Source organism: Sprattus sprattus, assembly GCF_963457725.1.
Source record: "Sprattus sprattus genome assembly, chromosome: 1".
Taxonomy (NCBI): domain Eukaryota; kingdom Metazoa; phylum Chordata; class Actinopteri; order Clupeiformes; family Clupeidae; genus Sprattus; species Sprattus sprattus.
This window is the reverse complement of record NC_137920.1, coordinates 76,975,239-77,002,710: the sequence shown is the minus strand read 5'-3', so window position 1 is coordinate 77,002,710 and position 27,472 is coordinate 76,975,239. Positions and strand designations below refer to the sequence as shown.

At 45.0% G+C, this 27,472-nt stretch overlaps 3 protein-coding genes across 3 annotated transcripts in view; 1 reads left to right on the top strand and 2 right to left on the bottom strand.

Moving 5' to 3' along the window:
- Nucleotides 1-3,706, top strand: part of LOC308373405 (F-BAR and double SH3 domains protein 2) — a 40,961-nt gene extending 37,255 nt beyond the window's left edge. The window contains exons 18-20 of the mRNA XM_080848896.1: nucleotides 121-547; nucleotides 1,171-1,232; nucleotides 1,583-3,706. Coding sequence (XP_080705022.1) covers nucleotides 121-547; nucleotides 1,171-1,232; nucleotides 1,583-1,678 — 585 coding nt within the window. The 3' untranslated portion in view covers nucleotides 1,679-3,706. The remainder of the gene's footprint in view (nucleotides 1-120; nucleotides 548-1,170; nucleotides 1,233-1,582) is intronic.
- Nucleotides 3,707-5,006: 1,300 nt separating this feature from the next.
- On the bottom strand, nucleotides 5,007-10,478 carry dhrs13a.2 (dehydrogenase/reductase (SDR family) member 13a, tandem duplicate 2; the record flags this gene model as incomplete). Its single annotated transcript, XM_080851122.1, has 7 exons — nucleotides 10,397-10,478; nucleotides 9,975-10,098; nucleotides 9,365-9,691; nucleotides 6,543-6,661; nucleotides 6,297-6,420; nucleotides 5,618-5,944; nucleotides 5,007-5,266 (listed from the first exon to the last, which is right to left on the bottom strand). Exons 2-7 carry the CDS (start codon nucleotides 10,069-10,071, stop codon nucleotides 5,007-5,009), a joined length of 1,254 nt encoding a protein of 417 aa, XP_080707248.1. The 5' UTR covers nucleotides 10,072-10,098; nucleotides 10,397-10,478.
- A 1,880-nt stretch (nucleotides 10,479-12,358) lies between these two features.
- On the bottom strand, nucleotides 12,359-25,885 carry phf12a (PHD finger protein 12a). The gene is made up of 15 exons (XM_080832828.1): nucleotides 25,701-25,885; nucleotides 24,816-24,997; nucleotides 23,167-23,239; nucleotides 22,224-22,659; nucleotides 21,625-21,745; nucleotides 20,752-20,884; nucleotides 20,107-20,271; nucleotides 19,226-19,387; nucleotides 16,339-17,146; nucleotides 15,687-15,806; nucleotides 15,385-15,537; nucleotides 14,845-14,949; nucleotides 14,650-14,732; nucleotides 14,281-14,419; nucleotides 12,359-13,602 (listed from the first exon to the last, which is right to left on the bottom strand). Exons 1-15 carry the CDS (start codon nucleotides 25,764-25,766, stop codon nucleotides 13,202-13,204), a joined length of 3,147 nt encoding a protein of 1,048 aa, XP_080688954.1. The 5' UTR covers nucleotides 25,767-25,885; the 3' UTR covers nucleotides 12,359-13,201.
- Nucleotides 25,886-27,472: the final 1,587 nt, after the last annotated feature.

Here is a 27,472-nt window from a genome sequence, read left to right as displayed (position 1 = left end):
ATTTGAAATGTGCTTTCAATATTTGTAGTTGATTTGAGGTCATCACTGGTAATGTGCTGCACTGTAGCCAATCAGAGTGTGTGGCTGTGATTAAACCATGGTGTGACCTCTGACCCCCAGGTGTCTCCATCCTTCAAGAGCCCCCAGACCTCCTCTTCGCCTCCTGCCCTGGGTAGCCCCCTCTCCCCCAGCCCCCTCCCCCCCAGCCCCCTCTCTAGCCCTCAGCAGGCTCCGCTTCCAGCCCCCCTTCCAGCTCCCCCCTCCCCCTATGCTGGACCCGCCAGTACCCCTGCAACCCTTGCCACCCCCACTACCCCTGCCACCCCCACTACCCCTGCCGCCCCCACTACCCCTGCCGCCCCCACTACCCCTGCCACCCCCACTACTCCTGCCACCCCAACTACTCCTGCCACCCTCACTACTCCTGCCACCCCAACTACCCCTGCCACCCCCGCTATGACCCCCCCGTGCCCACTTCTGCCCAGCTCCAGCTCTGTTAACGGCTACCACCGACCGCCGCCGCCGCCACTGAAGACCTCCGCTCATGGTGAGAGACCCCCCCCCATGGTCCCCCCCCCCCCATCTACACTAACTACAGCTAACTACAGCCTTGAGCCACACAGGGGCAGTTGAGAGTGGTTCTTGTTATGTAAGGTATTGTTGGAAAAAGTAGTGCTAGTAGTAGCTAGTTCTGGTTATTGTTGGTACTTGTTGTGTGGGCTGGTAAGTTTAAGGTACTTAAAAGTATCAGAGTAGCTGCCATTTTAGTTTGCTTGAGTTTGATGTGATTTAATGTCTGAAATCCTTTTCTTTTCTTCATGCCACATTAATTGGAATCCTCTCTTGGGTCTTGTTTTCCATCCGTCTCTTTCTGTCGTTCTTTCTCTCTCTCCTCCACCCCTTATTCTGTCGTTCTTTCTCTCTCCTCCACCCCTTATTCTGTCGTTCTTTCTCTCCTCCACCCCTTATTCTGTCGTTCTTTCTCTCTCTCCTCCACCCCTTATTCTGTCGTTCTTTCTTTCTCTCTCTCCACCCCTTATTCTGTCGTTCTTTCTCTCCTCCACCCCTTATTCTGTCGTTCTTTCTCTCTCTCAACCCCTTATTCTGTCGTTCTTTCTCTCTCTCCTCCACCCCTTATTTTGTCGTTCTTTCTCTCCTCCACCACCCCAGGCCACGGCTCCATTCCCCCGCCCAGATACCCGTCAGAGGGCGTGGCCGGAACATTCAGACCGGTAAGACACGCCCACCTCTGCTGAGTCATCAAGCTGTGATTTCACCCATGTGCTGGGTGGAGGGATCATTACCTGTTTTTTTTCTCTCACTCTCTCTCTCTCTCTTCCCTCTCACTCTCTCTCTTACTTCTCTCTCCCTCTTAACCTTCTCTCTCTCTTACTTCTCTCTATCTCTCTTCCTTCTCTCTCTCTATCTCTCTCCCTTCTCTCTCTCCTTCTCTTTCTCTCTCTCTCTATCTCTCTTCCTTCTCTCTATCTCTCTTCCTTCTCTCTCTCTCTCTCTCTCTTCCTTCTCTCTCTCTTCCTTCTCTCTCTCTTCCTTCTCTCTCTCTCTTCTCTCTCTCTCTCAGGTCCGGGCCGCTCCCCCGCCCCCTCCACCCAAGCCGCAGCAGCAGGCACAGGGCCAGGTGCAGAAGAGGGAGGAGGTGGAGGTCACGCTGGTGTGAGGGTGGCCATGTGCTCCCACCCTGCTCCTGCCACCATGGCCACAGTCACCATGGCCACCACGGCCACCCCTGCCCCCCCGCCACTGATCTCTCTCGCCCCCGGACACTGGCACTCTGGGTCTGTGCAGGCTGGCACTGCCCTCGTGAGTCCAGCTTCCTGGTCTGAGAAGAGAATGGAGTCAACAGAAGGGCCTCTGTGTGTGTGTGTGTGTGTGTGTGTGTGTGTGTGTGTGTGTGTGTGTATGTGTGTGTGTGTGAGTATGAGAAAGTGTGTGTGAATGTGTGTGTGTGTGTGTGTGTGTGTATGTGTGTGTGCGTATGTGTGTGTGTGTGTGTGTGTGTGTGTGTGTGCATGTGTGTGTGTGTGTGTGTGTGCCTGTATATGTGTATGTCTGTGTGTGTGTGCATGTGCGTGTGGCCTCGATCAAGACTCAGATGACTGGGGAGGAGGCAATGGTGACCTGTGCCCTCACCTTTCACCTTTGACCCTTGCACATCTACCCTCTCCCTTCTCCCCCTCTCCCCCCTCTGCTCCAGACTCCTCCCACCCCTCCTGCCATTGTGTTCTCCTCCGTGTTGACCTCTGACCCCTGTGTTGACTCATGTCACTGGGGTCACTTTGACAAGTAGCAGTTCAGGACGGATATATGAAGAGGGGGTGCTTGGATAGACAGATAGGGGGAGGACGAGCTCAGACTAGAGTGGATCTACAGGTGGACTGGATCTAGACTTGAGGTCGGAGCTAGTACCGACTGGTCTAAGTGGAAGAGACGTTCTAGAGAGCAGCACCTTTATGGTTTCAAATCTGGTGGTTGTAGGAACATTCCCTACGCATCCACGGGAGCTACCCGGCACCAGGGACCGGCCTGTTCTCCGCAGGGTAAGATCAGGCCTGTTCTCCGCAGGGTTAGATCAGGCGTGGGGTGACTGGCCTGTTCTCCGCAGGGTAAGATCAGGCCTGTTCTCCGCAGGGTAAGATCAGGCCTGGGGTGACTGGCCTGTTCTCCGCAGGGTAAGATCAGGCCTGGGGTGACTGGCCTGTTCTCCGCAGGGTAAGATCAGGCCTGGGGTGACTGGCCTGTTCTCCGCAGGGTAAGATCAGGCGTGGGGAAGCTGAGAGGCTTTGAGGCGTGGGGATGCTGGAGGCTTTGAGGCTGGCTCCTCAGTGGCCTTCCAGAAGGAGGAGGGAAATGTGGCAATTAGAAAGTTCATGATTTCATGGATTTATATATATATATTTATGTGTTTTAGAAAATGCTTCAGTGTGTACGTAACTGAACGTGTAACTAACATTTCAGCTAAATGGAAGATTCACATGTTTATCAACTTTGTTTTTTTCTTATTGTTATTAGTACCGTTGTTTTAAATTAGGATCAGAGGATGTTTAGCGATATCTGAAATAGGAAAGCGTCATTTGGAAAAGTTTTAGTCCGTTCTTTTAAGCACTTTTTAAATCTCAAAACTCAAATTCCTTACTCTGTTAGCTGCTTTGGTTCTCTTCAGTCGTGGACACGTTTCAAGTCTAGTATCTTTCAGTTTCTTTTTAGTGTTTTTGTATAATTTATTTTCTCAGTCTTGGTAAATGTTTAAGATGAATTGATTTGATAGCAAGGGAAACAGACTTCTTCTTGGTCTGCGTTTAGGTGTTGGTTTGTTTGTGTGTTGAATGGAAAAGCCTTAAAGCCTCAGTGCTAGAGCATGCACAACATTGTTTGAGACACATGCATATTGGCATTCTTTAAAAAGGGAGAAAAACATTTATTTTTTCCCCCTGCTTGATATCACCTCGATCTCTGTGATCCCTGAATGTTTTATGACTTTAATGACTATCTGTGGCCCAGTTCTCTTCTAAATCAGTATTGATGATTTTTCTAACGCTGTGGTGAGGTCAAGGCGAGCCTTACAGAATTGGATTCAACTTCAGTATTTTTGTTTCACGCTGCTAAGAGTGGCAAACCCACGTTACGCTGTCTCTGCAACCTTGGCAGAAAAGAAACACAACATGTATGTCTGTCGGAAAGTGTATCTACCTTGTACAAATGAAAATAAATTTTATGAAAGAAAAAAAGGAAAGGTCACATTTTTTTGAGTTGAACTTTAGTATGACTTGGCATCCTTCCAGCAGTGACACAGATGATCATAAAATATTCCACCTCAGTTGGAACACACCAGGTGACCTACTTCAGGGGGGTGTTTCAAGTATGTGGTTCAGTGACTAACCTGGAAAAAGGTATCACAGTAAGTCGTAAACCCCCCCTAAAAGAGCTGTATGACTTGTAGCCATAGGGCTCTTCTATTATGAGGTTCACCACTTCTTCAGTTAACTAGCTGGTTTAGTTAAAGAAGCATTCCAGATCAATTGCTATTCGCTAACGATATTCTAGCGGGAAATCTCTTTAAATGTGCTGACTTTGACATTATGACAAACTAGTTACTCGACAACTGTCCCAACACAGTCAAACATCAAGCAAGTACAAAGCAAGACGGCAAATAAGCTACTTACTAGTTCGGCCGACAGTAGAAAGCGGGGCGGCTTCAGGCACATTCTACATTTAGCAGTTATAAGCCTATGGACCCTGGTATGGCAATGGCACGAAGGCGATTCTCCATATTAAAAGTCATTGTAGCGCCCCAATTTTTTTCAAGCTGTTATTTTAAGGTAAAACTGCTTATCCTATCCTAAGTATAAATCAGTCACTAAATCACGTACTTGGAAAACCCCACAGCTCCTCTCATAAGGCCCTTAGGGAGTGGATGTTTTCTTTGGCTTTGTGTTTGCTGTAGCTGCACCTACGTACAAACGTGAAGCACACTCAGTCTAGTAAGCAGAGAACTCGAGTACGCAGAGACAATGGCGGAGAGCAATCTCCGGAGCAACTTGAACGACCTGTCTGACACAATGCAAAGTTTTAAGAGTGCTAAACAATCGGAATGATTTCCAGCCAGCCACCAAACCTTGTGACTGTTCACTGTTGAGGAATGTTCACTCAAAAGTTGTCCAGACTTCAGGAATCCACTTACTGTTTCAGAACCATGTCAACCAGAGACACACTAGACGTTTAGATTTAACACAAGCTCCGAAGTATTCAATAACCATGAGATTTATTTACACAATACAATGCAATACATCAATATACATCTATAAAAATAAAAAGGGGTCACAATGTTCAAACTAAATAATTCAACACAAACATATGAGAAACACCAAAAATTCTACTTAACTGATTACACATGAAGAGACAGATTTAACACAAAAAACAGAGTTTCACGCAACACTCAGCACCATTGAGTTAGCGTCTCCACTGTGCACGAGTCCCCTGAGGCTCCTTTACGACAGACCACACAACCCCTCACTGACGTCCCACAGCTTCTTGGCCACGGCGTCGTCCTTGGCCTGGACGCAAACGTCCTCCATTGCGCAGCAGAAGAAGTAGCGTCCGCTCAGTGGCTCGATGCCCTCCTGCAGGGCGCAGTACAGCGTGGTCTGAGCCCCGGCCTTAGGCTCCAGGAAGAAAAGCCGGGATATGGGCACGACGATCACCATCTGCCACAGGCTGACGTGGCGCGACAGTTCAGTCCTAACAACGCCTGATTGTGTCCCAACAGTAAATGGAGACAAAAAGGGGAAAATGAGAGGTGACTAGGTATGGAATTCTTCTGGACACAGTGGAGAAGGCTTCTATGACTGGAATATGCTTCATCAGATATTATTAGGCACATCATATCAAATGACCACATAGAAATGTGTAAAATATTACACAGTTTAAGTTCCAAAATCAAACATGATTTGAGACACAAACTAAATAAACTTCAGGCACATCATAACTCAGACTTATGGCTCTTTAAAGTGCCTTGAGACAATTTAAATTGGTATTAGCACAATGAAAAATAAAACAATCTGAATAGAATCTGCTTTTCTGTGGTGTGCTGTTAGCTTACCTGGATGAACACTGTAACAGGTGACATTGGTGCCCCTCAGCCTCTTGGCCAGCTCGTGGGTGAAGAGGCTGTTGCAGAGCTTGCTGTTGCAGTAGGCATTGAAGAACTGCCAACTGTAGCGGCCCTCGCCCAGGTCCTTGTTGGTCACGAGGGCATCGAAGTCGATCCTGCCCCAGCGGTGAGCCATGGAGGTCAGGGTCACCACGCGGCTCTGGGGCGCCTCCTTCAGGCGGTCCAGCAGGAGGCAGGTGAGCAGGAAGTGACCTAGATGGTTGACCCCGAACTCGATCCCAAAACCGTCCGCAGTTCGCCCATCTGCCACTAGACCTACAAGAGCACAGGTGACAAAAAAAAAAAGACATAACGCGTCAGCTCATAACAACAAACAACTTCAAAATCGAAAACGGGGGTATGATCATCAAGAAAAAGATGCACACACAAAAAAACAAAACATCTTTAAGTCTGAACTCAAGTACTTCAAAATCAAGTAAGTGTACAATTAAAAAGGTCCTAATACTGAAACATTTTACACTTCTGTACTAAACTGTAAACAGTGCTTCAAAAAGTCCTTAATTTTTTTTTTACAGAAGGTATACCTACTACACAGATAACATTAACTCATAGGAGCTACTGCTACTATAATATACGTTTTAAACGGTCCATTGGATGAGAGGCATACCAGCATTATTGATGAGCAAGTCCAATCTGGACTCTGTCTTTAGGAAGGTCTGAGCGAAGGAGCGGACAGCCTGAAGACTCGCCAGGTCTAGATGCATGTACTGCACATCCGTACTGCCAGTCTCCTGATGATGAAACGTTATGTAGCGGTCAAAGTCTGATGCCGTATATCCGCTTCAGATATACTTATGATAAAAAACAGCATTTTAAAAAACACAATGAAAACATCAGGAAAGTTCAAACCTACTCGCTCAATATCCGCTATGGCCTGCTCAGCCTTGTGCTTGTTTCTGCAGGCCAAGATGACCCTGGCTCCTCGCTTGGCCAATTCGGTGGCAGTGGCTTTCCCAATCCCAGTGTTCCCTCCTACAAGGCAGAGCATTAGCGATCGTTTGATATAGACAGATCTGCATCTAAATATCACGATATAGCAGAGAACAAATCAATATTCAATATTAGAAAGTAATGGCCACTAAACAACTAAAGGAATGTGCTGATAAAGCCCTTTTATCTCTAAACCAGGCCTGGTACAATAGCTATCTAAGAAACCTAGGCACATGCTGTGCTTGAAATCTGGTTTCTGTTTTCAGACAAAGCACACTAAATGCCCAGAGGTTTCAGTTTTACATTTTGACATCATGATAGATTTAGGCATCAGACCATTAACCACTAGGTCAAATGATCACAAAGTCTTACCTGTTATGATCACCGTTTTCCCAGCCATCCTAGCAGAACTCTTGCATTCAGCCCTTTTGAAGACAGTTTCCATCAAAAGCACGTAAACTCCGAAAAAAACAACGACAGAGGCAATTGCAAACGGTAACATCTTGAAGTCGACTGGTGGACAGCCAGTGTCTTCTCTTCAGGTGTAAGTAATATCAGCAGGCGAGGGCACAAGGTTTATGTAGAGGCCTGACTCCGTGCCTGTTTGACCGGTTTTACACTTTCGAGTTTGGAGCTGTAGCAGGGAAACCGGTCTAGGATTAACCAATTTTTACCCTGCCAACAAAAAGCAGAAAGAGGGGGATATCTATTTTTTAGTTTTGTTTTACTCTACAGCTTTTTCGCGTTCTCGGTTAAATGTAGGTCCTTGTTTTATATTTTTAACGGTCGTTCAACACCATAATTTCTCTCTATCAACATGTGTTGACCTAGATGAATAAAAGGTACACTTCTGCGATGAATTGCTTACATTTCACAATATCTATCGTTGCCTTGTGCAGCAGTGAGAGAAACTTGAATTCCATGACCTCACAGTCAGTCAATCCATCACTTAGGCCTATCTGTTTGGAATTTCAAGAACTGCAATCCTACCCGTGGCTCCCCGTCACTTTTGTCGGCCTGTGGGTAAGATACTGGAATGACTGACTGGCCAACTGCTGTCTCTCCTCTCTTGTCAGTACACATTGCAGCTGTCAGTTCAGTTTGCCTGCGCCATGTGACCATTAATTAACTCTCTGAACACATCAAATTCCTGCTATTCCTTAAGTGATCACTTTCAACATGGTCTTGAATTGGGAACGTGATATCACCCCAGTTGATGGGATTCACCTGCCATCTTTGCCTCGTGTGAGAAAGCGGCTTCAGGATGACCTCACCAAACATAGGTGCGGCAGGGTCGGGCGGGCGAGACTATCCTTGCAACATTCTATTACGCAAACGGCTATTTCCACGACAGCATCACTCACTTTGCTTGAACATAGCGAAGTGTCGTTGACGTAATGCGGTTGTTATTGTCTACACACATGTTGGAAGTAAATTAGCTACGGAACGTAAAATACTTAATTGACAAGCCACTGGCCATTGCTCGAGGGGGTTCAGGCCTTTGGCTCTGTGTAAAGAGCTTTCAGAATTGTCAATGGCGCTGTTCCAACGAATACAATTTGACTGAATTAAAGGGACATAACAGACCTGGCCAAATGTACCACGACATTTTTTTTTATTGGACAAGCATGGCATTTATGAGAGCAACAACACCACTGTGCCTTCAGTCAGGCCCGTATTAAGACTTCATGGTGCCCCTGGGCAACAGTGACTCTGGTGCCCACCTACCCCCACCCTGCAGAACACAAACCATACCTATCCACAGGGGTGTTTTAGTCCTTGAGTAGAAAAATACTTTCTTACTTTACTCAAGTATTATTTCTGAGTATCTGTACTTTACTTGATTGTTTTTTTATACATACAGTACTTTATTGCATTTTCTCGTTTATCACAGCTTACTTGCGAAAGTAATGAATGCATATGCTGTAAATTATGTTTAATGTGAACTTATGTTATTAGAAATCATAATACTTGGGTGCCCTGCTTGCACAGACCCAACGCAGGAGGCACCACAGACAAACTGAGACACATAGTGGGGCGTAAACGAAAGCAATTTGTTTTTGGTCACTGTTGTCCCAAATGTATGTACTGTATAATTGCAATTACATGTTTTATTATTATTATTATTATCATTACTATATATATATATATATAAAAAAAAACATCGGTTGCTTGGGGCCCCTGGCGTCTTGGGGCCCCTGGGCAGTTGCCCATATGGTTAATCCGGCCGTGCCTTCAGTTACTTCAGCCTTCTTCACGACAGGCCACAGAAGCGCTCACTGATTTCCCACAGTTTCTTGGCGGTTGCATCGTCCTTGGCCTTACCGCCCACTTCCTCCAACGCGCAGCGGGAGAAGTAGCGGCCGCTCAGTGGCTCGATGCCCTCCTGCAGGGCGCAGTACAGGGTGGTCTGAGCCCCCGACTCGACATCGGCGAAGAAGAATACGCCCATGACCAACCAGAGCATCCTCCACACTGCACTACCGTGACGGGCAATATCCGTCTTAATCACCCCTGCGAAACGTAAAAGGCAAAGTGATACAAATCTGAAGAAAGATAAAGTTTAAAAATAAAACAGTCTGAGGTAACCACACATAAAAATAGATGTTTTCCTTCAAAATACATTATTAAAAAGAAAAGTAACATGTGGCACCCTTTACAAAGAAAGTGTTCATAATGTAATAGCATAAAAAATAATGTTCTGTTCGTGCTGTAGTAGTCTGAAAATGCTAGAGTCATACTGACCTGGGTGCAGGCTGTAGCAGGTTACATTTGTGCCCGCCAGTCTTTTGGCCAACTCGTGTGTGAAAAGCACATTACAAAGCTTGCTTTGGCAGTAAACGGCAAACACGTTCACGCCTGTGTATCCCACAGCCAGGTCTCTGTGAACGCTGAGGCAGTTCAAGTCGATGCTCGCCATCCGATGACCCCTGGAGGCCACGTTCACAATCCTGCTAGGGCCGCACTCTTTCAGACGCTCCAGCAGTAGAAGGGTTAACAGGAAGGGGCCGAGGTGATTGACACCAAAGATCATTCCAAAGCCATCCTCTGTCTTGCCATCAATTGCAATCCCTGCATCAGAAAGTAAATGTTTACAGAAAATAACTTTAGAAAAATGGATGATGTATGTTATACCCAGGATACATCGTTCATACTTTGTCATACTTTCATAGACCATTGCACTGTTTGTTTTTATATTGTATTGTGTTTGTTTTTGTATTTTGTTGTAATGTATATTATGTGTAATATATGTGTAAGCACATTGAGAGTCAGTTCACCAGGTCAAATTCCTTGTTTGTTCTAACTTATTTGGCAAATAAAATCTGATTCTGATTCTGATATTCTTTTTATGTACCTGCATTGTTGATTAGAATATCAAGTCTGGCCTCTCTTTTAAGAAAGCTTTCAGCGAAGGAGCGCACTGACTGCAGCTTTGCTAGGTCCAAGTGCATGTACACCACTGCACTGTTTCCACTCCTCTGTGAACCAGAAAGAACAGCTTTAAAGGTAGAACTTGCACAAGGTTACGCATTTAAAGGTAGAGTGTACAATAATTGTTTTCAAATTATTAAAATGCCTCCTGAGGTACCACCGTTTCACCCCAATCTACAAATATGTCAACTAAATCTACTTTGAAACCCCTGGTTAAAATAGTTAAACAAAAAGCTTTAGATACACTTAAGTAGGATTTTTACATATTATAGGCACACCAGCATTGTACACAATACGTCATCTCACCTTTCTATCCATGTTATGTATAAGTTGCTGTTTTCTTACCGTTCTGATGTCGTTGACAGCTGCTTCGGCTCTCTGTTGATCTCTACAGGCAAGAATAACTCTAGCGCCCCTTCTGGCCAAGTCTAGGGCTGTGTGCTTTCCAATACCCGCGTTTGATCCTGCATGTTGACACAGCCATAAGAAGGACATGAAGCGATAACAAAAAGAATTGGCACCAATCTAGATGCATGTTTAACAAATTAAAGTTTCCTATTCGATATGGACACATCCCTGACGACTTACCTGTCACGATCACAGTCTTCCCATGGAGTTGTGTTGAACATTTGCACTTTGGCAGTTTCACAAATCTATGACGAAAAATTAAATATATTCCCAGAAGTACCAGCGAAGTAAGGAGAAGAAATACAATCATGTTTTCCTGACTATTTCAAGTTAGTCAGTCCTGTGAATGGGAACTCCAACTTCTAATCACTTCAGACCCTGGAGTTGCGAGACGGGCAATGTCCGTCTTTAATCACACCTGCGAAGCGTAAAGGGTAAAGTGAAACAAATCTGAAGAAAGATAAAGGGAGGCTTCTATAAAGGGAGGCTTCTAAAATAAAACAGTCTGACGTAACCACTCATAAATAGATGTTCACATGTGGTTTCCTACAAAATACATTATTAAAAAGAATAGTTACATTTACAAAGAAAGTGTTCATAATGTAATAGCATACAAATAATGTCCTGTGCCTGCTGTACTAGTGGCAATATGGAATGCTACAGTAGTCTAAAAATGCTAGTCATACTGACCTGGGTGGAGGCTGTAGCAGGTTACATTTGTGCCCGTCAGTCTTTAACTCGTGTGTAAGAAGCACATTACAAAGCTTGTTCTGGAGGCATGGGTTTGAAGTCCATTGACTGAACACTGCAGGGTAGGAACACAGGGATAAACACAATCTCTCTGGGCTATCAATGAACCCATTCATCCAGCCCCCAGCGTCGCCCCCCTCTCCCTCTCCATGGATGTGCTTTTCCCCTTAAAGCATGCAGCTGGCGATCAGCCAAGCATAGCGAGGGAGGCTGACTGACTGACTGAGTGACTGTCACAGCAAGTGGTGCTTCTCTCAGGCCCCAAGTAGCCTGCAGAGTTGCATCTTTATTAAAGTTACATGTTTATTGGCTTGGCTGGCTATGGCTCTCTAGCTAAACCACCACGTTGGTGGAACGAACTGCCTAGCACTACTAGAGCAGGGGCGTCCCTATCTACCTTCAAGAAGCTCTTGAAGACCCAACTCTTTAGAGAGCACCTCCCTTCCTAACTGGCACCTTGGCTTAACTTGCACTTAAGCAGTGACAGTCCCGCACTTCTTTTTCTTTCTATGTCGTTTTCGAGGGGAAAAAAAGCTCTTAGCTTGACTGTTCTCTCCCTTGTACGGCACTTTGGCGTCTGCTAAATGACTAAATGTTCACTTGTAGAGCACAGTGTTTGCTTTGCTCTGGTCACAGGGTTCCGCTCTCACCAAAGCCAAGGCTGAAATTTGACTACAACCAGATCGAACAGATGACCATGGAAACCAGGGCCTGCATTGTGGAACCACTCATACAGTAACTACAACTGCCCTCCATTTAGCGGGCCCTGGGTCCCAGCAGCAGCAATACGTGTATTTCATCAGAGTTTGCGATTTTTAAACCAATACACATTGTGTCCAATTGTTGCTCCTCACAGTCCTATAGCTGTCTGTTCTGTTCTGTGGGCAGTACTCCTGTCTGTTCTGTTCTGTGCTCATACAGTGTCCTGGTACTGGTTCTGTAAATGGGAAACACCATGGCTCAGACCGAGCCATAAAGATTTCCAAACAATCAACATGCTGCTTCAGGAGCAGGCTTTCTAGCTCAAATATCAACAACCTTCCGCCAGATTCATGGCCTATAGCGCTAACTATATCATAATGTAAGGATGGCTGTAAGGATGGCAGGCCAAGAAAGAATGAATAAAGGAAGAGAGACCAGAGTACAAGGTGTTTTTCTATGAGTTCTTATTTAAAGTCATCTTTAGTTATTTACAATGTTCAATAGACAAAAAGAGTCTGAATTGTCTTATTTTCCAGGCGAAATTTCTTTACAACAGAAATCTCTCTGTGAGTAATGACAGACTTGAGAAGCACCCTTGAACATGTCCCGGGATCGACCAAACCTTAAGTGTAGCACAGTCTTGATACAAAAAAAACTAATAAACAAACAAACAAACAAAACAAAAAACAACAAAACTATGTACATGGAGCCCACCTTGTCCCTTATTTTGTATTGAAAATAATGGATTAGTTTCTATGTATAAGGTATGGACATTTAAATCTTAACAGAAAAACAGACAGACATATATAGTATATATATAGCTATAATCAGAAAAACATACATACATATACAGTATATATAAACAGGTATTCAGAGTTGAGCACAGAGCTACTTTGTGCAAAAGTAGCAAAGCTAAAATTTGAACATAAAAACACACATTCAAATACAATATCTGAACACATAAATAAAAATAAGAGAAAATAAAATTTCTTGAAAAAGTGTTATAAAAAACCTACAATAACTGGCACAAAATAGAACACTTTCTCTTTTTTAAAACAAGTGGAAACCGTTTACTGTTCATTGGTTCTCAGAGTATCAAGGACGACCAAAGGATCCCTTTCAAAGTGTAAATCCAAATAACCGTTTCCCATTTACAAAAAAACGAACAACTCAATGTGCAACTTGCCCACAAAAGCTGGGCAAAGAATTTACTTCGTATCATGCAAAAATGTATGAACCATTTAGTTAAACAAACGTGAGTCTGTACAAGTCCCTGTGGTCTGAGCGTGCTCAGTGCGGGGCTAGGGGAACGGTGTTGTGAAGCAGCACGGGCACTTGGTGGAGCTGCGCGACAGCCGGCTTCACGTCCACCATCGCCCCCTGCAGACTCGGAGTGGGACTGCAGCCGAGGGTGGGCGCAGCGCTCTGGTCGTGGCTGGGCGTCTTGCTGGCGAAGTCGGCGATGCTGAAGAGGAACTGCTGGCAGCCCAGCTTGATGCAGCTGCCGTGGTGGAGGAGGGCCGTGCCCTCCCAGCCCGCTCCGCTGCCCCCGATCAGGCTAGAGCCGCTGGCCCTGCAGCTGCAGGAGCTGCTCCCGGTGTCCAGGGACCGGCGGCTCATCACGCCCCCCTCCTCCTCCTCCACGCCCATGGCCTGCTGCCCTTCTCCCCTCCTCCTCTTCTTACAGCGGCCTGCACATAGACCAGAGTTAAAGACAAACCCTTTAACGTGTCGTGTACTAGTAACCTTACAGCGGCCTGCACAGAGATCAGAGTTAACAACAAACCCTTTAACATGTCGTGTTCTAACCTTACAGCGGCCTGGACAGAGATCAGAGATAACAACAAACCCTTTAACGTGTCGTGAACTAACCTTACAGCGGTGTAGGCAGAGGTCAGAGTTAGCAGAAACCCTCAAAAATAGGCCAGAATAATACATTGGCAGTTTACGTCTGCTGACAAAGACCACTTGGCCTCAGGAAGTTAAGAATAAATCCTGAAAGCATGTGTGTCTGATCTAAACTCTGGGTTAGCTAGCTGTGCTAAAAGCAGTGGGTTAGCTAGCCGTGCTAAAAGCAGTGGGTTAGCTAGCCGTGCTAAAAGCAGTGGGTTAGCTAGCCGTGCTAAAAGCAGTGAGTTAGCTAGCCGTGCTAAAAGCAGTGAGTTAGCTAGCCGTGCTAAAAGCAGTGGGTTAGCTAGCCGTGCTAAAAGCAGTGGGTTAGCTAGCCGTGCTAAAAGCAGTGGGTTAGCTAGCCGTGCTAAAAGCAGTGAGTTAGCTAGCCATGCTAAAGGCAGTCTTAGCAGACTGCAGAGCGTAAGCTTATCCACTTATCCGGTGTGGTCAAGGTGGGGAGGACTTTGGACACTCACGGATAATGCTCTGCACTTGGGTCACTGTGCTGCTGGCTGGGGAGGGGGGCGTCTTCTCGGAGAAGTCGCAGGAGTACAGCACGTTGTCTACCGTGGTCCCGTGCTCACTGTAGTTCAGAAGCTCATATTGCTTGGTGTTCTGTGCACGACAAACAACAACAACAACAAAAAATGTTTCTCAGTAGACACCTCAGGAGGAATATCATAGAGTAACATTACTTCCAATGAGGTAAACTTGCCAATTATTCCCAACCGCATTTACACCAAATTTCTTCCTCGACATTTACAGTAATCTACTAATTGAGACACAGAAAATCCAGACAGATGCTTTTCTTTTTTTAGAAGGAATACAACCAGGGAGTGTCTCACCTCGTCATAAAATATGCAGGCGTGCTTTCCCGACACATAGTTACATTGACCATAGTTTGTAAGGCACACATCCATGTCAGCACCTACAGACGGTTTGAAAAAATTGTTATGGAAGAACACAAAACCGTCTACACAAAAACATCTCCATGGATAAGTGTGTATACTACATGTCCACTATAGAAATGGAGATGGTACCTGTTCCAATATACAGACTTCTGAAGCACATATTCACAAAGGCCCCTTTATCTGTTAAGGGGTAGAGCACCGCCCGGGCCTGCACCTGTTTACACGAGGGTGGAGCTGAGGGAGGAGAGGAACAAAAGATATCATGTGAGGTTATGTACAATCGTCTCTCGAGCTGGAACTGATGTTGAGGCTGCACTGAGGCTGATTCCAGGTAGGTTCATCATCCTGTTTACATATAAAAATGCTGTAGAATGCTCTAGAAATGCTCTAGAAATCCTACAGGTGCCTTGTCTGGGAATTCCCCGCCCCCTTCACTGCATTTCATTTGCTCAGTTAGACATAAACTGCTAAATACCGAATTCTCTTTCGAAGTGATTTTTTGAATTATCTAAACGGCATTAAATTCAAACTGAATGTGTGTGAAACCATGTATAAAAAGTATATGTGCAGATCAGTTGGTGTACTCTAACTGGCAAAGAATACAAAAAAACAAACACATTTTCAAGACTGAGAGCTTCTAAACAGAAAAGCGACAGGGCTTTAGTTTACCACTGTGGTTGGATAATGAGGAAGAGGTGGTGGGCGACGGTAAGCTGACGAAGGTGGACTTCGCAGGAGACGGGCTGGGTTCGAAGAGCTGCTGAATTCTTTGCCAGGCTAAGAGTTTGACTAGCCTCTCGTCCAAAGCACTCAACTCAATATCTGCCAAAAGGGGCAAAAGAGAGTTCAGTGATCCCAATGGAGAAATAATACAGTGACACCATCATGATCGCTCAATTCAATATAAAATCAATTATGACTGATTATTGATTAATCATCAATATCCCCTAAAAGACATACACCTGGCTCACCTTCTCCCCCCTGCATCATCTCCTTGAGGTCGCTGGTGAGCTCCCATGCGTCAGTGCCGTCAAACCCAGACCCCGCGGTGCTGCTCCAAGGCATCCCAGCGTCAAAGCCAACCTTTCCATCTGGAGGAGTTGAAGGAGGAGAAGGAGGAGGAGGAAGAGGAGAAGGAAGAGGAAGAGGAGAAGGGAAAACAACCTTATTAGGCGTCACTTTTAGGAAGTACTTTACAAAGAAAAGTTGTGTCAGGTCAGGTGTGACTGAGAATTTGGTGAAAAGGATGAAAAATCTTCAACGGGTGTTTAGCACCACGCATCACAGCAGGTTTGGGTCGGCATGAAGAAAACCAACCTCCACCATTTCTCACCACTGACTGGCAAAGTGTGTGTGATGGCGGTGTGAGGGCGAGTGCTGTCTGTCTGCGTTGTGTGTTTGTTTGTGTCTGTCTGCGTTGTGTGTTTGTTTGTGTCTGTCTGCGTTGTGTGTTTGTTGTGTTTGTGTCTGTCTGTCTGTCTGTCTGTCTGTCTGTCTGTCTGTCTGTCTGTCTGTCTGTCTGTCTGTCTGTCTGTCTGTCTGTCTGTCTGTCTGTCTGTCTGTCTGTCTGTCTGTCTGTCTGTCTGTCTGTCTGTCTGTCTGTCTGTGTGTGTGTGTCTGTACCTGATGGAGGCGTTGGCACGCAGACGACCTGGGAGGCCTCAGGCGGTGTGATGGCACGCGTGCCAGCGGTGGGCGAAGACCCGGCACGATGATGGGTCAGCTCCGGCTTCTCCTGGACGGGTCTATGCAGTGGAGGAGCCGCGGCGGCAGACGAGGTTACGCTGGAGGTGAGAGAAGGCGGTTGCGATGGTGCGGAGTCTTTGCCTGGTGGTGCCGTCGTACACGCGGACTGCTCCAGCTTCACTGTGGTCCCGGTGCTGGCGTGGTTTGGGAGGTTGGCTGTGATGGAGGTGGTGATGGTGGTGGTGGTTCCGTGGGGCGGGCCGCGGGTCGTGTCTGGGCCTGCTGGATCGCTCCATTTGTGCTGGTGGACATCCTTCTGTGATTGGCTAAGGTCCTGCTGATTCTGTGATTGTTGTTGTTGTTGTTGTTGTTGTTGTTGTTGTTGTTGTTGTTGTTGTTTCCCATTGGACTGACCCTCCTGCTCCACCGGGCCGTTTGTGGTCCCACAGTTCCTGCAAGGTCTCTCCGTACACGAGCTGCACTGAGTCCCTCTCGTCTGTCCCTCCACCACACCGACCACCGGTTTAACCACGGCTGCCCCCTGGAGGTCGGAGGTGGTACTGCACGGTTTGGACTCCGTTGGGAAATCTGATTTGTGGAGGGAGTGCAGCTTCTCGTCCTCCGACACAGACGATAAGATGGGTTTGACGTCAGCGTCCTCCGTCTGAACAGAATTCCAGTGTGGTTTCCGGGCAGATAAGTGTTTCACGATGCTACACTGAAGAGAGATGACCCCTTGGAGCCACTGGGATAGAGAGGAGGGAGGAAGTGAGACACTGATGCTCCACCAATCATCCATCAGTCTTTACCCATTGATCAATACATGTGTATTTAGCAATCGTGCTTTTAATCTACACCTGTTTATCAGACCATTAGTCTATGTCCATCAGTCTTTCTCTGCTAGCCATCAACCTGTCTTTCCCATAGGCTATTGAATATAGTCACTAAAGTTATATGAACGTCGTGTTCATTTGGTTTAACAAAAGTGACGTGAAAGTGACTCTATGGTAGAGGTGGTGTAGTAGACACACACACTCTGAAATCCACCTCTGCATTTGACCCATCCAGGGAAGTGACACACACACACACAGTGAAGTGAGTTACACACTAACCCGGAGCAGTGGGCTGCCTTTGGCGGTCCCCGGGGAGCAGTAATCGGGGTTAGTTGCCTTGCTCAAGGGCACTTCAGCCGTGGATGTGGATGTGGGCATGGGAGAGCAGTGGTCTACCACCCCTGCCCACATTTTTCCTACTGGTCGGGGTTCTGGGTGGTTGCGTATTATTTGGATCACAAAATAGTACAATATCCGCGTCATATGACGTCATACAGGAAGTGTAACGTACTTTCAGGCATTTGTAGGGGTACCGAGACCTCGTTTTTAGCCTTATAATCTAACCTTAACCCTAACCCTTACCCTAAAAAATCCTAAGAAAAAGTTGATTCTGACACTTAGAATTTTTTTTTTTGATCCGATATATGGGCCATTCTACCGAATTGATGCAAAGTCATGTCGGATATATTTTGAATTTTTTTATGGTTTATTCCCAAAACTTTGTCCGTATGTATATTGTACCATATCTAAAGTACACATATCTAGTAAAAGAACAGTCAAGTTTTATATTGTATTTTCAGAATGTGTCGGAATGTTTTTCCTCTTCCAAAAATTGTCACTACCGAAACATCACATTTACTATAGTAAAAAAGTATTATTATTGACCTGTTCAGATTGTGTTTCCTTCCCTTCTCTGAAGTGTATTTTTACAAATATTTCTTGAAGGTTTTCACAATGAAATCCATAGACATGAATTTTTTACCAAATTTTCAAGTTCAATTTATCTGTTTCGGTAGTGACTGCACTGTTTCGGTAGTGACTGCCCTGTTGGATGGATATTCATTTCTCTCCCAAAATCATCCAAAAGGTGCTCTGGGCCGCCCTTTAGTCCACACAACACATTTATTTAAAAATTATGGGATTGAACTACTTACCATTTCATTTTGTCACTACCCAAAGCATCTGGTCACTACCATATGTTTCGGTAGTGACTGTTTCGGTAGTGACAATTCTAGCTAACTTTAAGCATAAATAAAGAATTCTAGCAAGCACACGGCTTTCAAACACATCTTTGAAGAGGTGAACACACATACAAACATAAGATTTTCCATGAAACCCCAAAAGGTTTACTTAATTGAAGAAAACATGCGTTTCGGTAGTGACAATTCTTAAGGTTACACGTCGATTTTCAGACTTTGGAACACATTTATATAAAAACTATGGGATTTAGCTACTTACCATTCAACCATGAGGGACAGAGATGCAGTGTCACTGCATGGTCAAAAATGCAGAGTCGTGGCTAAAACACAGGCTCAGCCAATGGACTAAAACTCTTGTGTTTCGGTAGTGACATGAAAACTAGGGACATGATTTTTTGAGTATAGTAAATTGATTTAAAAATTAAACCCACAATAAATCTAAATATTCCAAGTTCTGTTTCAACCCAATCATAAAGACCTTTGAAATTAAATCATTGAAAAAAATCAAAAAAAATTGAAAAGTGTTATTTAAAGGCATTGAAATTTAGATGTCAGGGTTGGGGACAGCTACTTCCCAATAGAAAGTACCCTATAAATGATGATTTTGTATATATTTAGCTTATCACTATCTCATGTAATGCATTGGGTTTATATAGACCATAACATTTTCTAATTAAATACCTATGCCTAAATACCTAATTGTTTTGTAAATAGTTTTTATTGTTGAGGGACTGCATATTACACGAATTCGGTAGAATGGCCCATATCCGCAACCGTTCTGGTTGGCCTTACCTCCTCCTGGTGGGCATCGCTGGTTAAGTGCTGGTTGGGGTGGGGGTGCTGGCAAGGGGCTTCTGGGACGGCCCCGGGGCAGATCAGTTCTCCGTCTCGCACACAGGCAGGGGGCAGCAGAGCAGGAGGACATTCGTACTGGGACTTAATGGCATCAGGGACCTGCAGGACACACAAGAGGGACGGTTGGCTCCCTCCGACTGACTGACTGGAAGAAAATTATCCGAGTGGACTGCAATTCTGTGAGTGTTTGCTCAAATTATATTATTATCACGGAATCAGTGTCTAAACATAGTCATTCAAGAGAGAAATTAACTAGTGTGAATGTGGGATATGAAGAAGAGACTTTATCATTAATCTAAAAATGACGATGAATCTTTGTTGTGTTTATGTACTCAACTGGGTACAGTCTGAAACACAGAAACAGTCTGAAAAGAGACAATGACCTCTCGACCTCTCAACCGTGACCCCTTAAACTCCTAGACCATTACCTAACCATATACATTTCTTCTTTTGGAGGGGCTAAACAGACAGCTTTTACAAAATGGAGCACTCAACCCACTGATAAATGGAGTTTTGATATAAAGACAAGTGTCTAGATAGCTTCTAACTGACTAGCCTGCTCACTAGCTCACTAGTCCAGTCTGTTTTGCTATTTACACACGCTACACCACGCCCACTGAAAGCAATGGAAGCATATCGCGTCACTGTCATGGGTTTGCACCGTTAACCCACTAATTCTTTATTCTTTATTTCAGACACCAAGTTCCATATAAAGTAACACACATACAATTATAAAAAATTAAAAAAAGAGAAAAGCAAAAAGATACAACACACATAATACAGTGCATTAAAAAGCATTAATAAATGGAGGCCCTCACCTTAACCATCTTCCTGCTGGATGTGCGTGATCCCCGTCGCCTGGGTGGCTCGAGGCGGTGTATCCGCTGCAGGAAGTCAAGCTTGATGGCATGCTGGGAAATGCGGTCTCTGAATTGGTCAAAAAGCTTGCAGCGATTGGTGAGAGTCAGACTCCTCTGGTTCAACTGGAAAAACACAGGAAATGTGTGGAGAAAAGAGGTTTAAGCAAACAAACAAGCAAACAAACAAGGCTGACTTTCAAGTCAGTTTTTTATTGGACAAGCAATTCACTGCAACACACACGTGGTATATACGATAGGCAATCCAGGACACACACACACACACACATGCAGGCCTGAGGTCGCTGTGAAGTCACACTCTGCTTTTAACCCACCCATAGTCGTTCAAGGCTAACAATAACGTTGCTATTCTGATGATATTAAAAAAAGACTTGTTGTGCCATACTTCTGAGCATTTTCTTAGCCTTACAAAAAATAAACAAATGCCTCAGTATTAACAAATCTCACCTTGTGTATTTTATTACAGAATCACACATGTCGTACTGCCTCATGAAAACAAATCAATGTGAAACACACAGCTCTGCGCTGAGGACCAGAGTGGAGCGGGGTTCTGCCCGCCTTGAGGGCGAAGGAAGCAGGACTCACCACGAGGTGCTCGACGTGGTTGGGGCACATCCACCTGCCCGCGGGCATGGCAGTGAGGGGGGGGTCTAGACAGTCCATGTGGAAGAGGAGCGGACAGTAATCACACTGGACCAGCGGTGCCAAACGGCAGCTCCTGTACACACACACACACACACACACACACACACACACACACGTGAAAGGTCAGAGAGAGATAGAGAGAGAGCAAGAGAGAGTCACCCCACACTGCCTGCAAAGCCTTGTCTCCAGGGCAACAGGCCTCTTCTCTGACCACTGGTACTAGTGTATTGATTGAACGTCATAAATACTTAAGACCTTCAGACTGCAGTTCAGCAGAACAATATTATCATTCTGCATCAGTAGGCTGAGAGAAATGTAACATAAGATTTCATCATGATACATTATGAACTGTGGTTCAGTAGAATACTGCATTCTTTCTGCTTCAATTAACAGGTTTTAAAGTAAGTACTCTCTGAAAAAAGTCAATGCAATGTGGAAAAGTGAAATGTCTTATTTCAAGATGACCATAAGCATCAATAGGTCACATTAAGAAGTCTAATTAAATAAGGAGAAAATTAGTCGTATCTGCAGTATTTCAAGTGGAAATTAACAGAACCCAATAGCCTTTGTGACCTGCAGTATAAACTAGCAATCAGCTTGGGGCATAGAAGTGCAACATAATGTGTGTAAAAAATGCCCATGAGCACCAACACTATTATCCTCATCAACCAACTAATGTGTTTGGAAGTCATAAGCTCCACACACTGGTAAATGGTCAGTGATTTTCTGCTGCTGTTTCTAACTGTCCCCTGTACAGTACACAGCCCTCTGAGCACCTGTGGAGACTGCAGGGGTGAACCAGAGGCTGCGTACCTGTTGCAGGTGTAGCAGACTTTGACGGGTAGCGGGACGAGTCCGTGGTGATCCCGCTCGTGCTGAGGCCTCTTCGCGTTCTTCCCCGTCGTCTCCTCTTTTCTCCTTCGCTTGCTGGTTCCTGGAAGGACACGGCCACAGCAGACCATCAGTGTGAGCTCAACAGAGCTGATCAAACAAGAAAGCTGGTGAGGAAACCCTACAGAAATATTTATACAACAGATTCTTAAATTGGATTGGACAATACTGTCAATCTCGTGTTACTTGACAACCCAAGGAGCTTTCTCTACAATGTAACTATTTACACAGCACCCAAACATGACAAATAAAAGTGATACGTTCCTACCCAGACAAGGGCAAGTTATTGGACAGATCACACACACGTATATACAAGACCCCAAGGAGCTTTGTGTACATAAGACTTTCTAGAGAGAACACACACCCTGGTTGCTTGACAACAGCAATGCTTTTTATTCCAAACAGTAACCACTTCTAAGATAAAATCTGCCACTGATGTTTACATTATCAGGGTTAATGCTGTTCAGAGTCAGCTGATCTCTGTGCGTGTGTTTAAGGGGGGCGCTGGTCTGCCTTCTTACCTGGTAGTGGTGTCGTGCAGTTGAGTTCCCCTGGAAGCTGGAACTGTGTGGGGTTCCTCTGCGTCGCCGCGGCGACAAGGAGGTCAAAGGTCCTCTTGAGGGTGGCCGGCTTGGACGAGCTCTCGGGCTCGAACCCCCGAGCGTCGTCGTCCTCCACGTCCAGCAGGTCCTCCTCGAGGTCGTTCTGCTCCGAGGGCGTCGGGGTGTCCGCGGACGAGGTGTTGGACGTCGGGGTGACCGGCCGGCTGCTGGGCTTCCTCTCCAGGAGCCGAACCTGGGCCACGGCCGCCGCCCGCAGGCCAGGCGCGCCCACCATCACAGTGGGGTCCAACCGCAGGGTGCCCAGCTCCAGCTCGGCTCCGGCGGGGGACTGGGAGCGCTTGGACAGCTGCCTCTCCAGGAGCCCGTTGATCTGCTCCTTCTTCTGTTCGCGCTTCTGAGAGGGAGAGGAAGGCAGCTCGTTTTTTTTTTTTGTTTAATTTTTTTTTTTTTTTTTTCACCACCACCCCCCCTGGGGGACTCTGCTACTTTTTTCTTCTTATTATTATTATTTTGTATTATTACTTTTTTCTTATCATAATTTTTTTTGTTTTATTTCATCCTTTACTGCGAGTAAAGGAAGGCAGCTTGTTTGCTGAAGACATAACACTGCTGTTTTAGACACTGGCATTCCACTGAACCACCACCATTTCCTTCAGAAATACTTAGCCAGCTGGGATGCTGGTGTCTTTGAAAGTTTCCTGATTGATAACAGAACAGTCACAGCTTGTTCTTGTTCATCTACCACTAGCAGGTCTAACACTCATCAGAAAGAACGTGATTATTTGTGCTTACAGGTAAAACTAAAACTGACCCATAATTAAAGCAAATCCCAGTGGCCTGAAGGGGTTCATTTATTCGACCACTAAACCACAAAGAAACATGCCGCCAGAGAGAGGCTTACCTTCCTGCGCACCGCACAACGGTGGCACATCCAATCTCCTGGTGGTAGCATCTCTCTACTCAAAGGTGGATTACTGTGGAGTAGCACACAGACACACACACACACACACACACACACACACACACACACACACACACAGAGACACACACACACACACACACACACACACGCAACAGGTCTTAAAATATGTTGGGGGAATTTGATCTGCTCTACTTCCTACATCTATGTCCACCATCTGACAACTGATCCTGTATCTGGGTGAAACTGGATCTCTTAAATCAGCCAACAGCAAAGTTCTTGCTTCAGCCAATCAGCAACAACAGCTGCCTTTTAAAATCTTGAGGGCTAAAGTGCTGAATATTATATGTCTACTAAAAGTCTACTGTGTGTGTGTGTGTGTGTGTGTGTGTGTGTGTGTGTGTGTGTGTGTGTGTGTGTGACTGTCTGTGTGTGTGTGGTGTGTGAAAGCAAAGCAAAAAAAAGCATTCATATGCCAGGGTAGGACCATAATGTCTCTGTTAGGACTAAGGTAATTTATATGCCTTTTAAGCTTAAGGGACGAAAAGAAAAACGCAGGGTGAAAATGAAACACAGAGAAAAACCTTGCCGGGTCTCTTTGCACACATGTATTCATTTAAACCCTTGGATACATGCACAAACACTCATACACACAAAAACACACACACACACACACACACACACACACACCAAATACAACCCACCAAAATCGGACCAAACACAGAGCAAAACAATGATTTCCAGAATTGTTATACCAAATGTTTATCTAAAAATAAGTGGTAAAAGACTCAATTGTATAGGACTACACAGAGAAAACAATAGTATAAAATGGGCCTTAACCAGTGGTTTCCAAAAAAAGGAAAAAAGCTGGGTATCATTCCAAGAGTTAAGCAACTGCAGAAGAGCCCAAAGCCTAGTAGACAAACAGAGACCCTCTCCTGTAAAAGCATCCTCTCCTCTCCTCTCTGACCAAATGTTTGTTCTCTATGGCGCCCTATGATAACCAAGAATGACTGCAGCGTTTCACAACATGTGGTCAGTTACTTACTGACCTTACTGAGCCCAATCGAAGCTACTTCCTCAGCACAGAAGAAGAAAGAAAAAAAATCAATTCAACATCTGCATGGGATACAGGACTTCCCAAAAGCCACAAACCACAAGCGATGCAATTTCCAAAGGGCACTCAGAAGAAGCTTCTAGTTACCATCCTATACAGTGGACTGTTGTTAAGTCTTTGGCAGGGTAGACCCGCTGAATCAGAAGCAGCTATCCTATCCTAGGATACACATGCAAGACATTTTTACTCAAATACACCAGTCACAAAGTATTTGGTTAGCATTTCTTCGGCAGAAAAAAAAACAGGTCTTCTCCTAACCACATCTATGGTCATCCTCTCTGATAGTTTAACCACAACATGAAAGACCACAGTCAGAAGCATGTATAAAGGTTTGGCAGCTAGTTACGCAGACACATAGCAGGCATGGGCTATTTTCCAGTGTCAGTAGTTAAAAGGGAATCTAAAATACAACGAAGTTACTCAACAGCCCCCAGCTAATAGTCATTTGAATCCCTGTTCACACTGGTGGATTTCGTGAGGTTGTGTTTTTAAGAGCAGTAAAAAGAAAAGTTACCAGCATAGGAGGTGGAAGGCAGCGGGACAGTGGTCGCAGCAGAGGAGGTCTCCCCCTTCTCTACAACTGTCGCAGGTGTCATGATTCATGGCCCGGCCTGTCCGCCTTGTGCCTCTATCGAGCTTCCGACTCCTTTTCTCGCTGTCCTCCGACTTCGGTGGAGACACCAGGTTCTGGATTTGCTGTAAAGCATGAAAGCAGGAGTAAATACTTAATTCCTACCTACTCCTGGGCGTTATACCTAAAGCTATAAGATCTGTCAAATACAGTAGTGAAATAACTTGCCTAGACTTCAGCTGGTACACAGCATACATGTATAACTGTTAACGATGTTACTAGTTTATAGAATGCAACTTTTTACATAGACAAATACAGCAGTCTGTTTGGATTACTGGCGGGCTGGCTGGCTAGCAAGTTTTGCCATGGCGTCCTCTTGGATTGCTCCAAGACGTGTCAGCCATGGTGGGCCCCGTTCATCTGTCTTCAACTTGACTGGCTAGGCTAAGGTTAGCTAACGAGGTATCAAAAAGCATCCAAGGAAACTGAACAGACAAGCTTTATGTAAGACTAGATGTTGACAGACAGTCACACGTTTTCCTTGACATGACACAGTAGTATACCCAACTGTATACTAGAATGATGCTGATGTCATGCAAAACAAGTCAATTCATTGAGGTTGATGTTTATAAGCCAAGCTAGCTAGCTAGCACTGTGCATATACTAGCTAATGTTAAAAAGCTAACATAGCTATGCTAACGTGCAGCCTATTTTGTTGCTTGAAGGCTAATTTTGGCAGACTAGCAGTAGTTCTGCATCGGTTAAGGCAAAGAAAAGAAAACATGGCATGTTTAACACCTGGAACTGTGTTTTTGTTCGACATCTTACCTCCATTAGTCCACCGGAGGTGTCCAAATCGTACACAATCGTCGGAGTCTCCATTTTCCCCCACATTTCTACAACTAATGTAGGCAAACAGCCGAGGTATCCAACAAATAAGCTAGCTAGCGGCTAGCTGAACAAGTCTTGCTAGTCCAAGCAAGCAAGTGCTTTAACAATAGTCCTCTAGTAGGATTTTGTTTAAAATCCTATCCCATAAATGCCTCTTGAAATGTGAGCCAGTAAAATCCCCAATTGAGTCCAATGTGTTAGCTAGCCAGCAACGGTGGGCTGTGACGTTAGCTAGCTAACGTGTGCTAACTGGAAATAGGCTCGCCAAGCTTTTCTTCATCTGCAAGCCAGACAAGCCTCAGGTGTTGGCCTGCAGCTCAATACGCTCAGTTTTAATGCTCAACAAAAACATCTTCTGTGAGGAAGAACAGGCACCTTGATAAAACAAGTCCGTCGATTGTCTGGTACCCAAAATCCCCAAAGTATAACCTTCCAGAGGCCTATCGTGTATAGTGATGATCAGACGCACTCCGGTGGTTGTCGGTAGCAATGATGCTTTGTAAAGAGACAAATATATTGTTTTCCATGGTTTTGGCGAAGAAATTATTCACGATACATCCCAAATTCTGCAGCAGAAGACGTACTGTGGCAGTCGCCAGTCCTCAAAATGCAAAGTGTCCGTTAATGTTGATAATCCAACGGGGATATCATTGTTGTTATGAATAAACGCTGTGCATCAGTCCCAGCATAGCTCGCCACATCCTCTCTACGGAGTTGGCGCAAACTACTGACGTAAAGTTGGTTTTGCGTTCAACATAGACATAGAATACGTATTCTATTTCTATGGGCAAAATCGCAAGCCAAAGATGCTGGAATATCTCCCAATTATTTTTGAGAATTTACGGACCAAATGAAACGAGCTCTCACAGACTCGTCAGTTCAAAATCTTGTATACATATCAAAACAAAATGCTTTAATTGTGTCATTATTATTTCAACATGATACAAAACTGTGGTGGAAGATAATCTACATTTTTGTTGAGGAAAAAAACCTACATAACTGGCAAAATTCAGTTTTGTCGTCATAATATTACACCAAAGGCTGGGCTTTAACCGCAGGCAGGACCTCAGAATGAGGATACCTAAATATGCTGCAAGTGAATATCGAATTCAACACAACTTTACGTCGATGCATCGTCGTACGTTTACATACATTTGCGCATGCGCCACTCAAAAAGACCTTGCAGCCATATTTGCAATGCCAACGAAAACGTATAGACCGCGCCAGACTCCGTCATTTTGAGTCGTTTGGATTTCAGCACGAGATTTTATAATAGTTTAGGCGTAGGGATGTGAAAATATAAATAAGGCTTGACGTTTGGGATTAATAATAGGTTAAACTGCCTGCCGACAGTTACAACTAGTCTTCCCTCCTTCATAGAAACATTGTTTTCAAATGCCGTGATCCTATTGGATCAGTATAGTCACGTTGCAACCAATGTCCAATGTGTTTGAGCCATCCCAGTTGTTGGGGTTGGGTAGACTTTGTTATGAGAATAGAGTAGATGCGTTTCAGGTTACCGTTTGGTCATTTAAGACAAATTTCACGACTTTACCGACTAACATTCTTTTGCCGACGTCTGAACCTGCGGACCAACCCACTCAAAAGTCATACAGTATATTAACGTCTATCAAAAGCTGTCATTTGTAACTAAGTTCATATGTGTATGCTATGAGGCTGAGCAGATTCTTACATTTTCCTCAGCACAG

What these genes read in the sequence shown, in the direction of transcription:
- phf12a (XM_080832828.1), bottom strand. Translation starts at nt 25,766, where the DNA reads ATGTGGGGGAAAATGGAGACTCCGACGATTGTGTACGATTTGGACACC. An exon ending in CTGCACGACACCACTACCAG is followed by an intron (nt 21,746 to 22,223) that starts GTAAGAAGGCAG and finishes GTGTCCTTCCAG; the next exon opens with GAACCAGCAAGCGAAGGAGA. An exon ending in CGTGCCAACGCCTCCATCAG is followed by an intron (nt 15,807 to 16,338) that starts GTACAGACACAC and finishes CAACTCCTCCAG; the next exon opens with ATGGAAAGGTTGGCTTTGAC.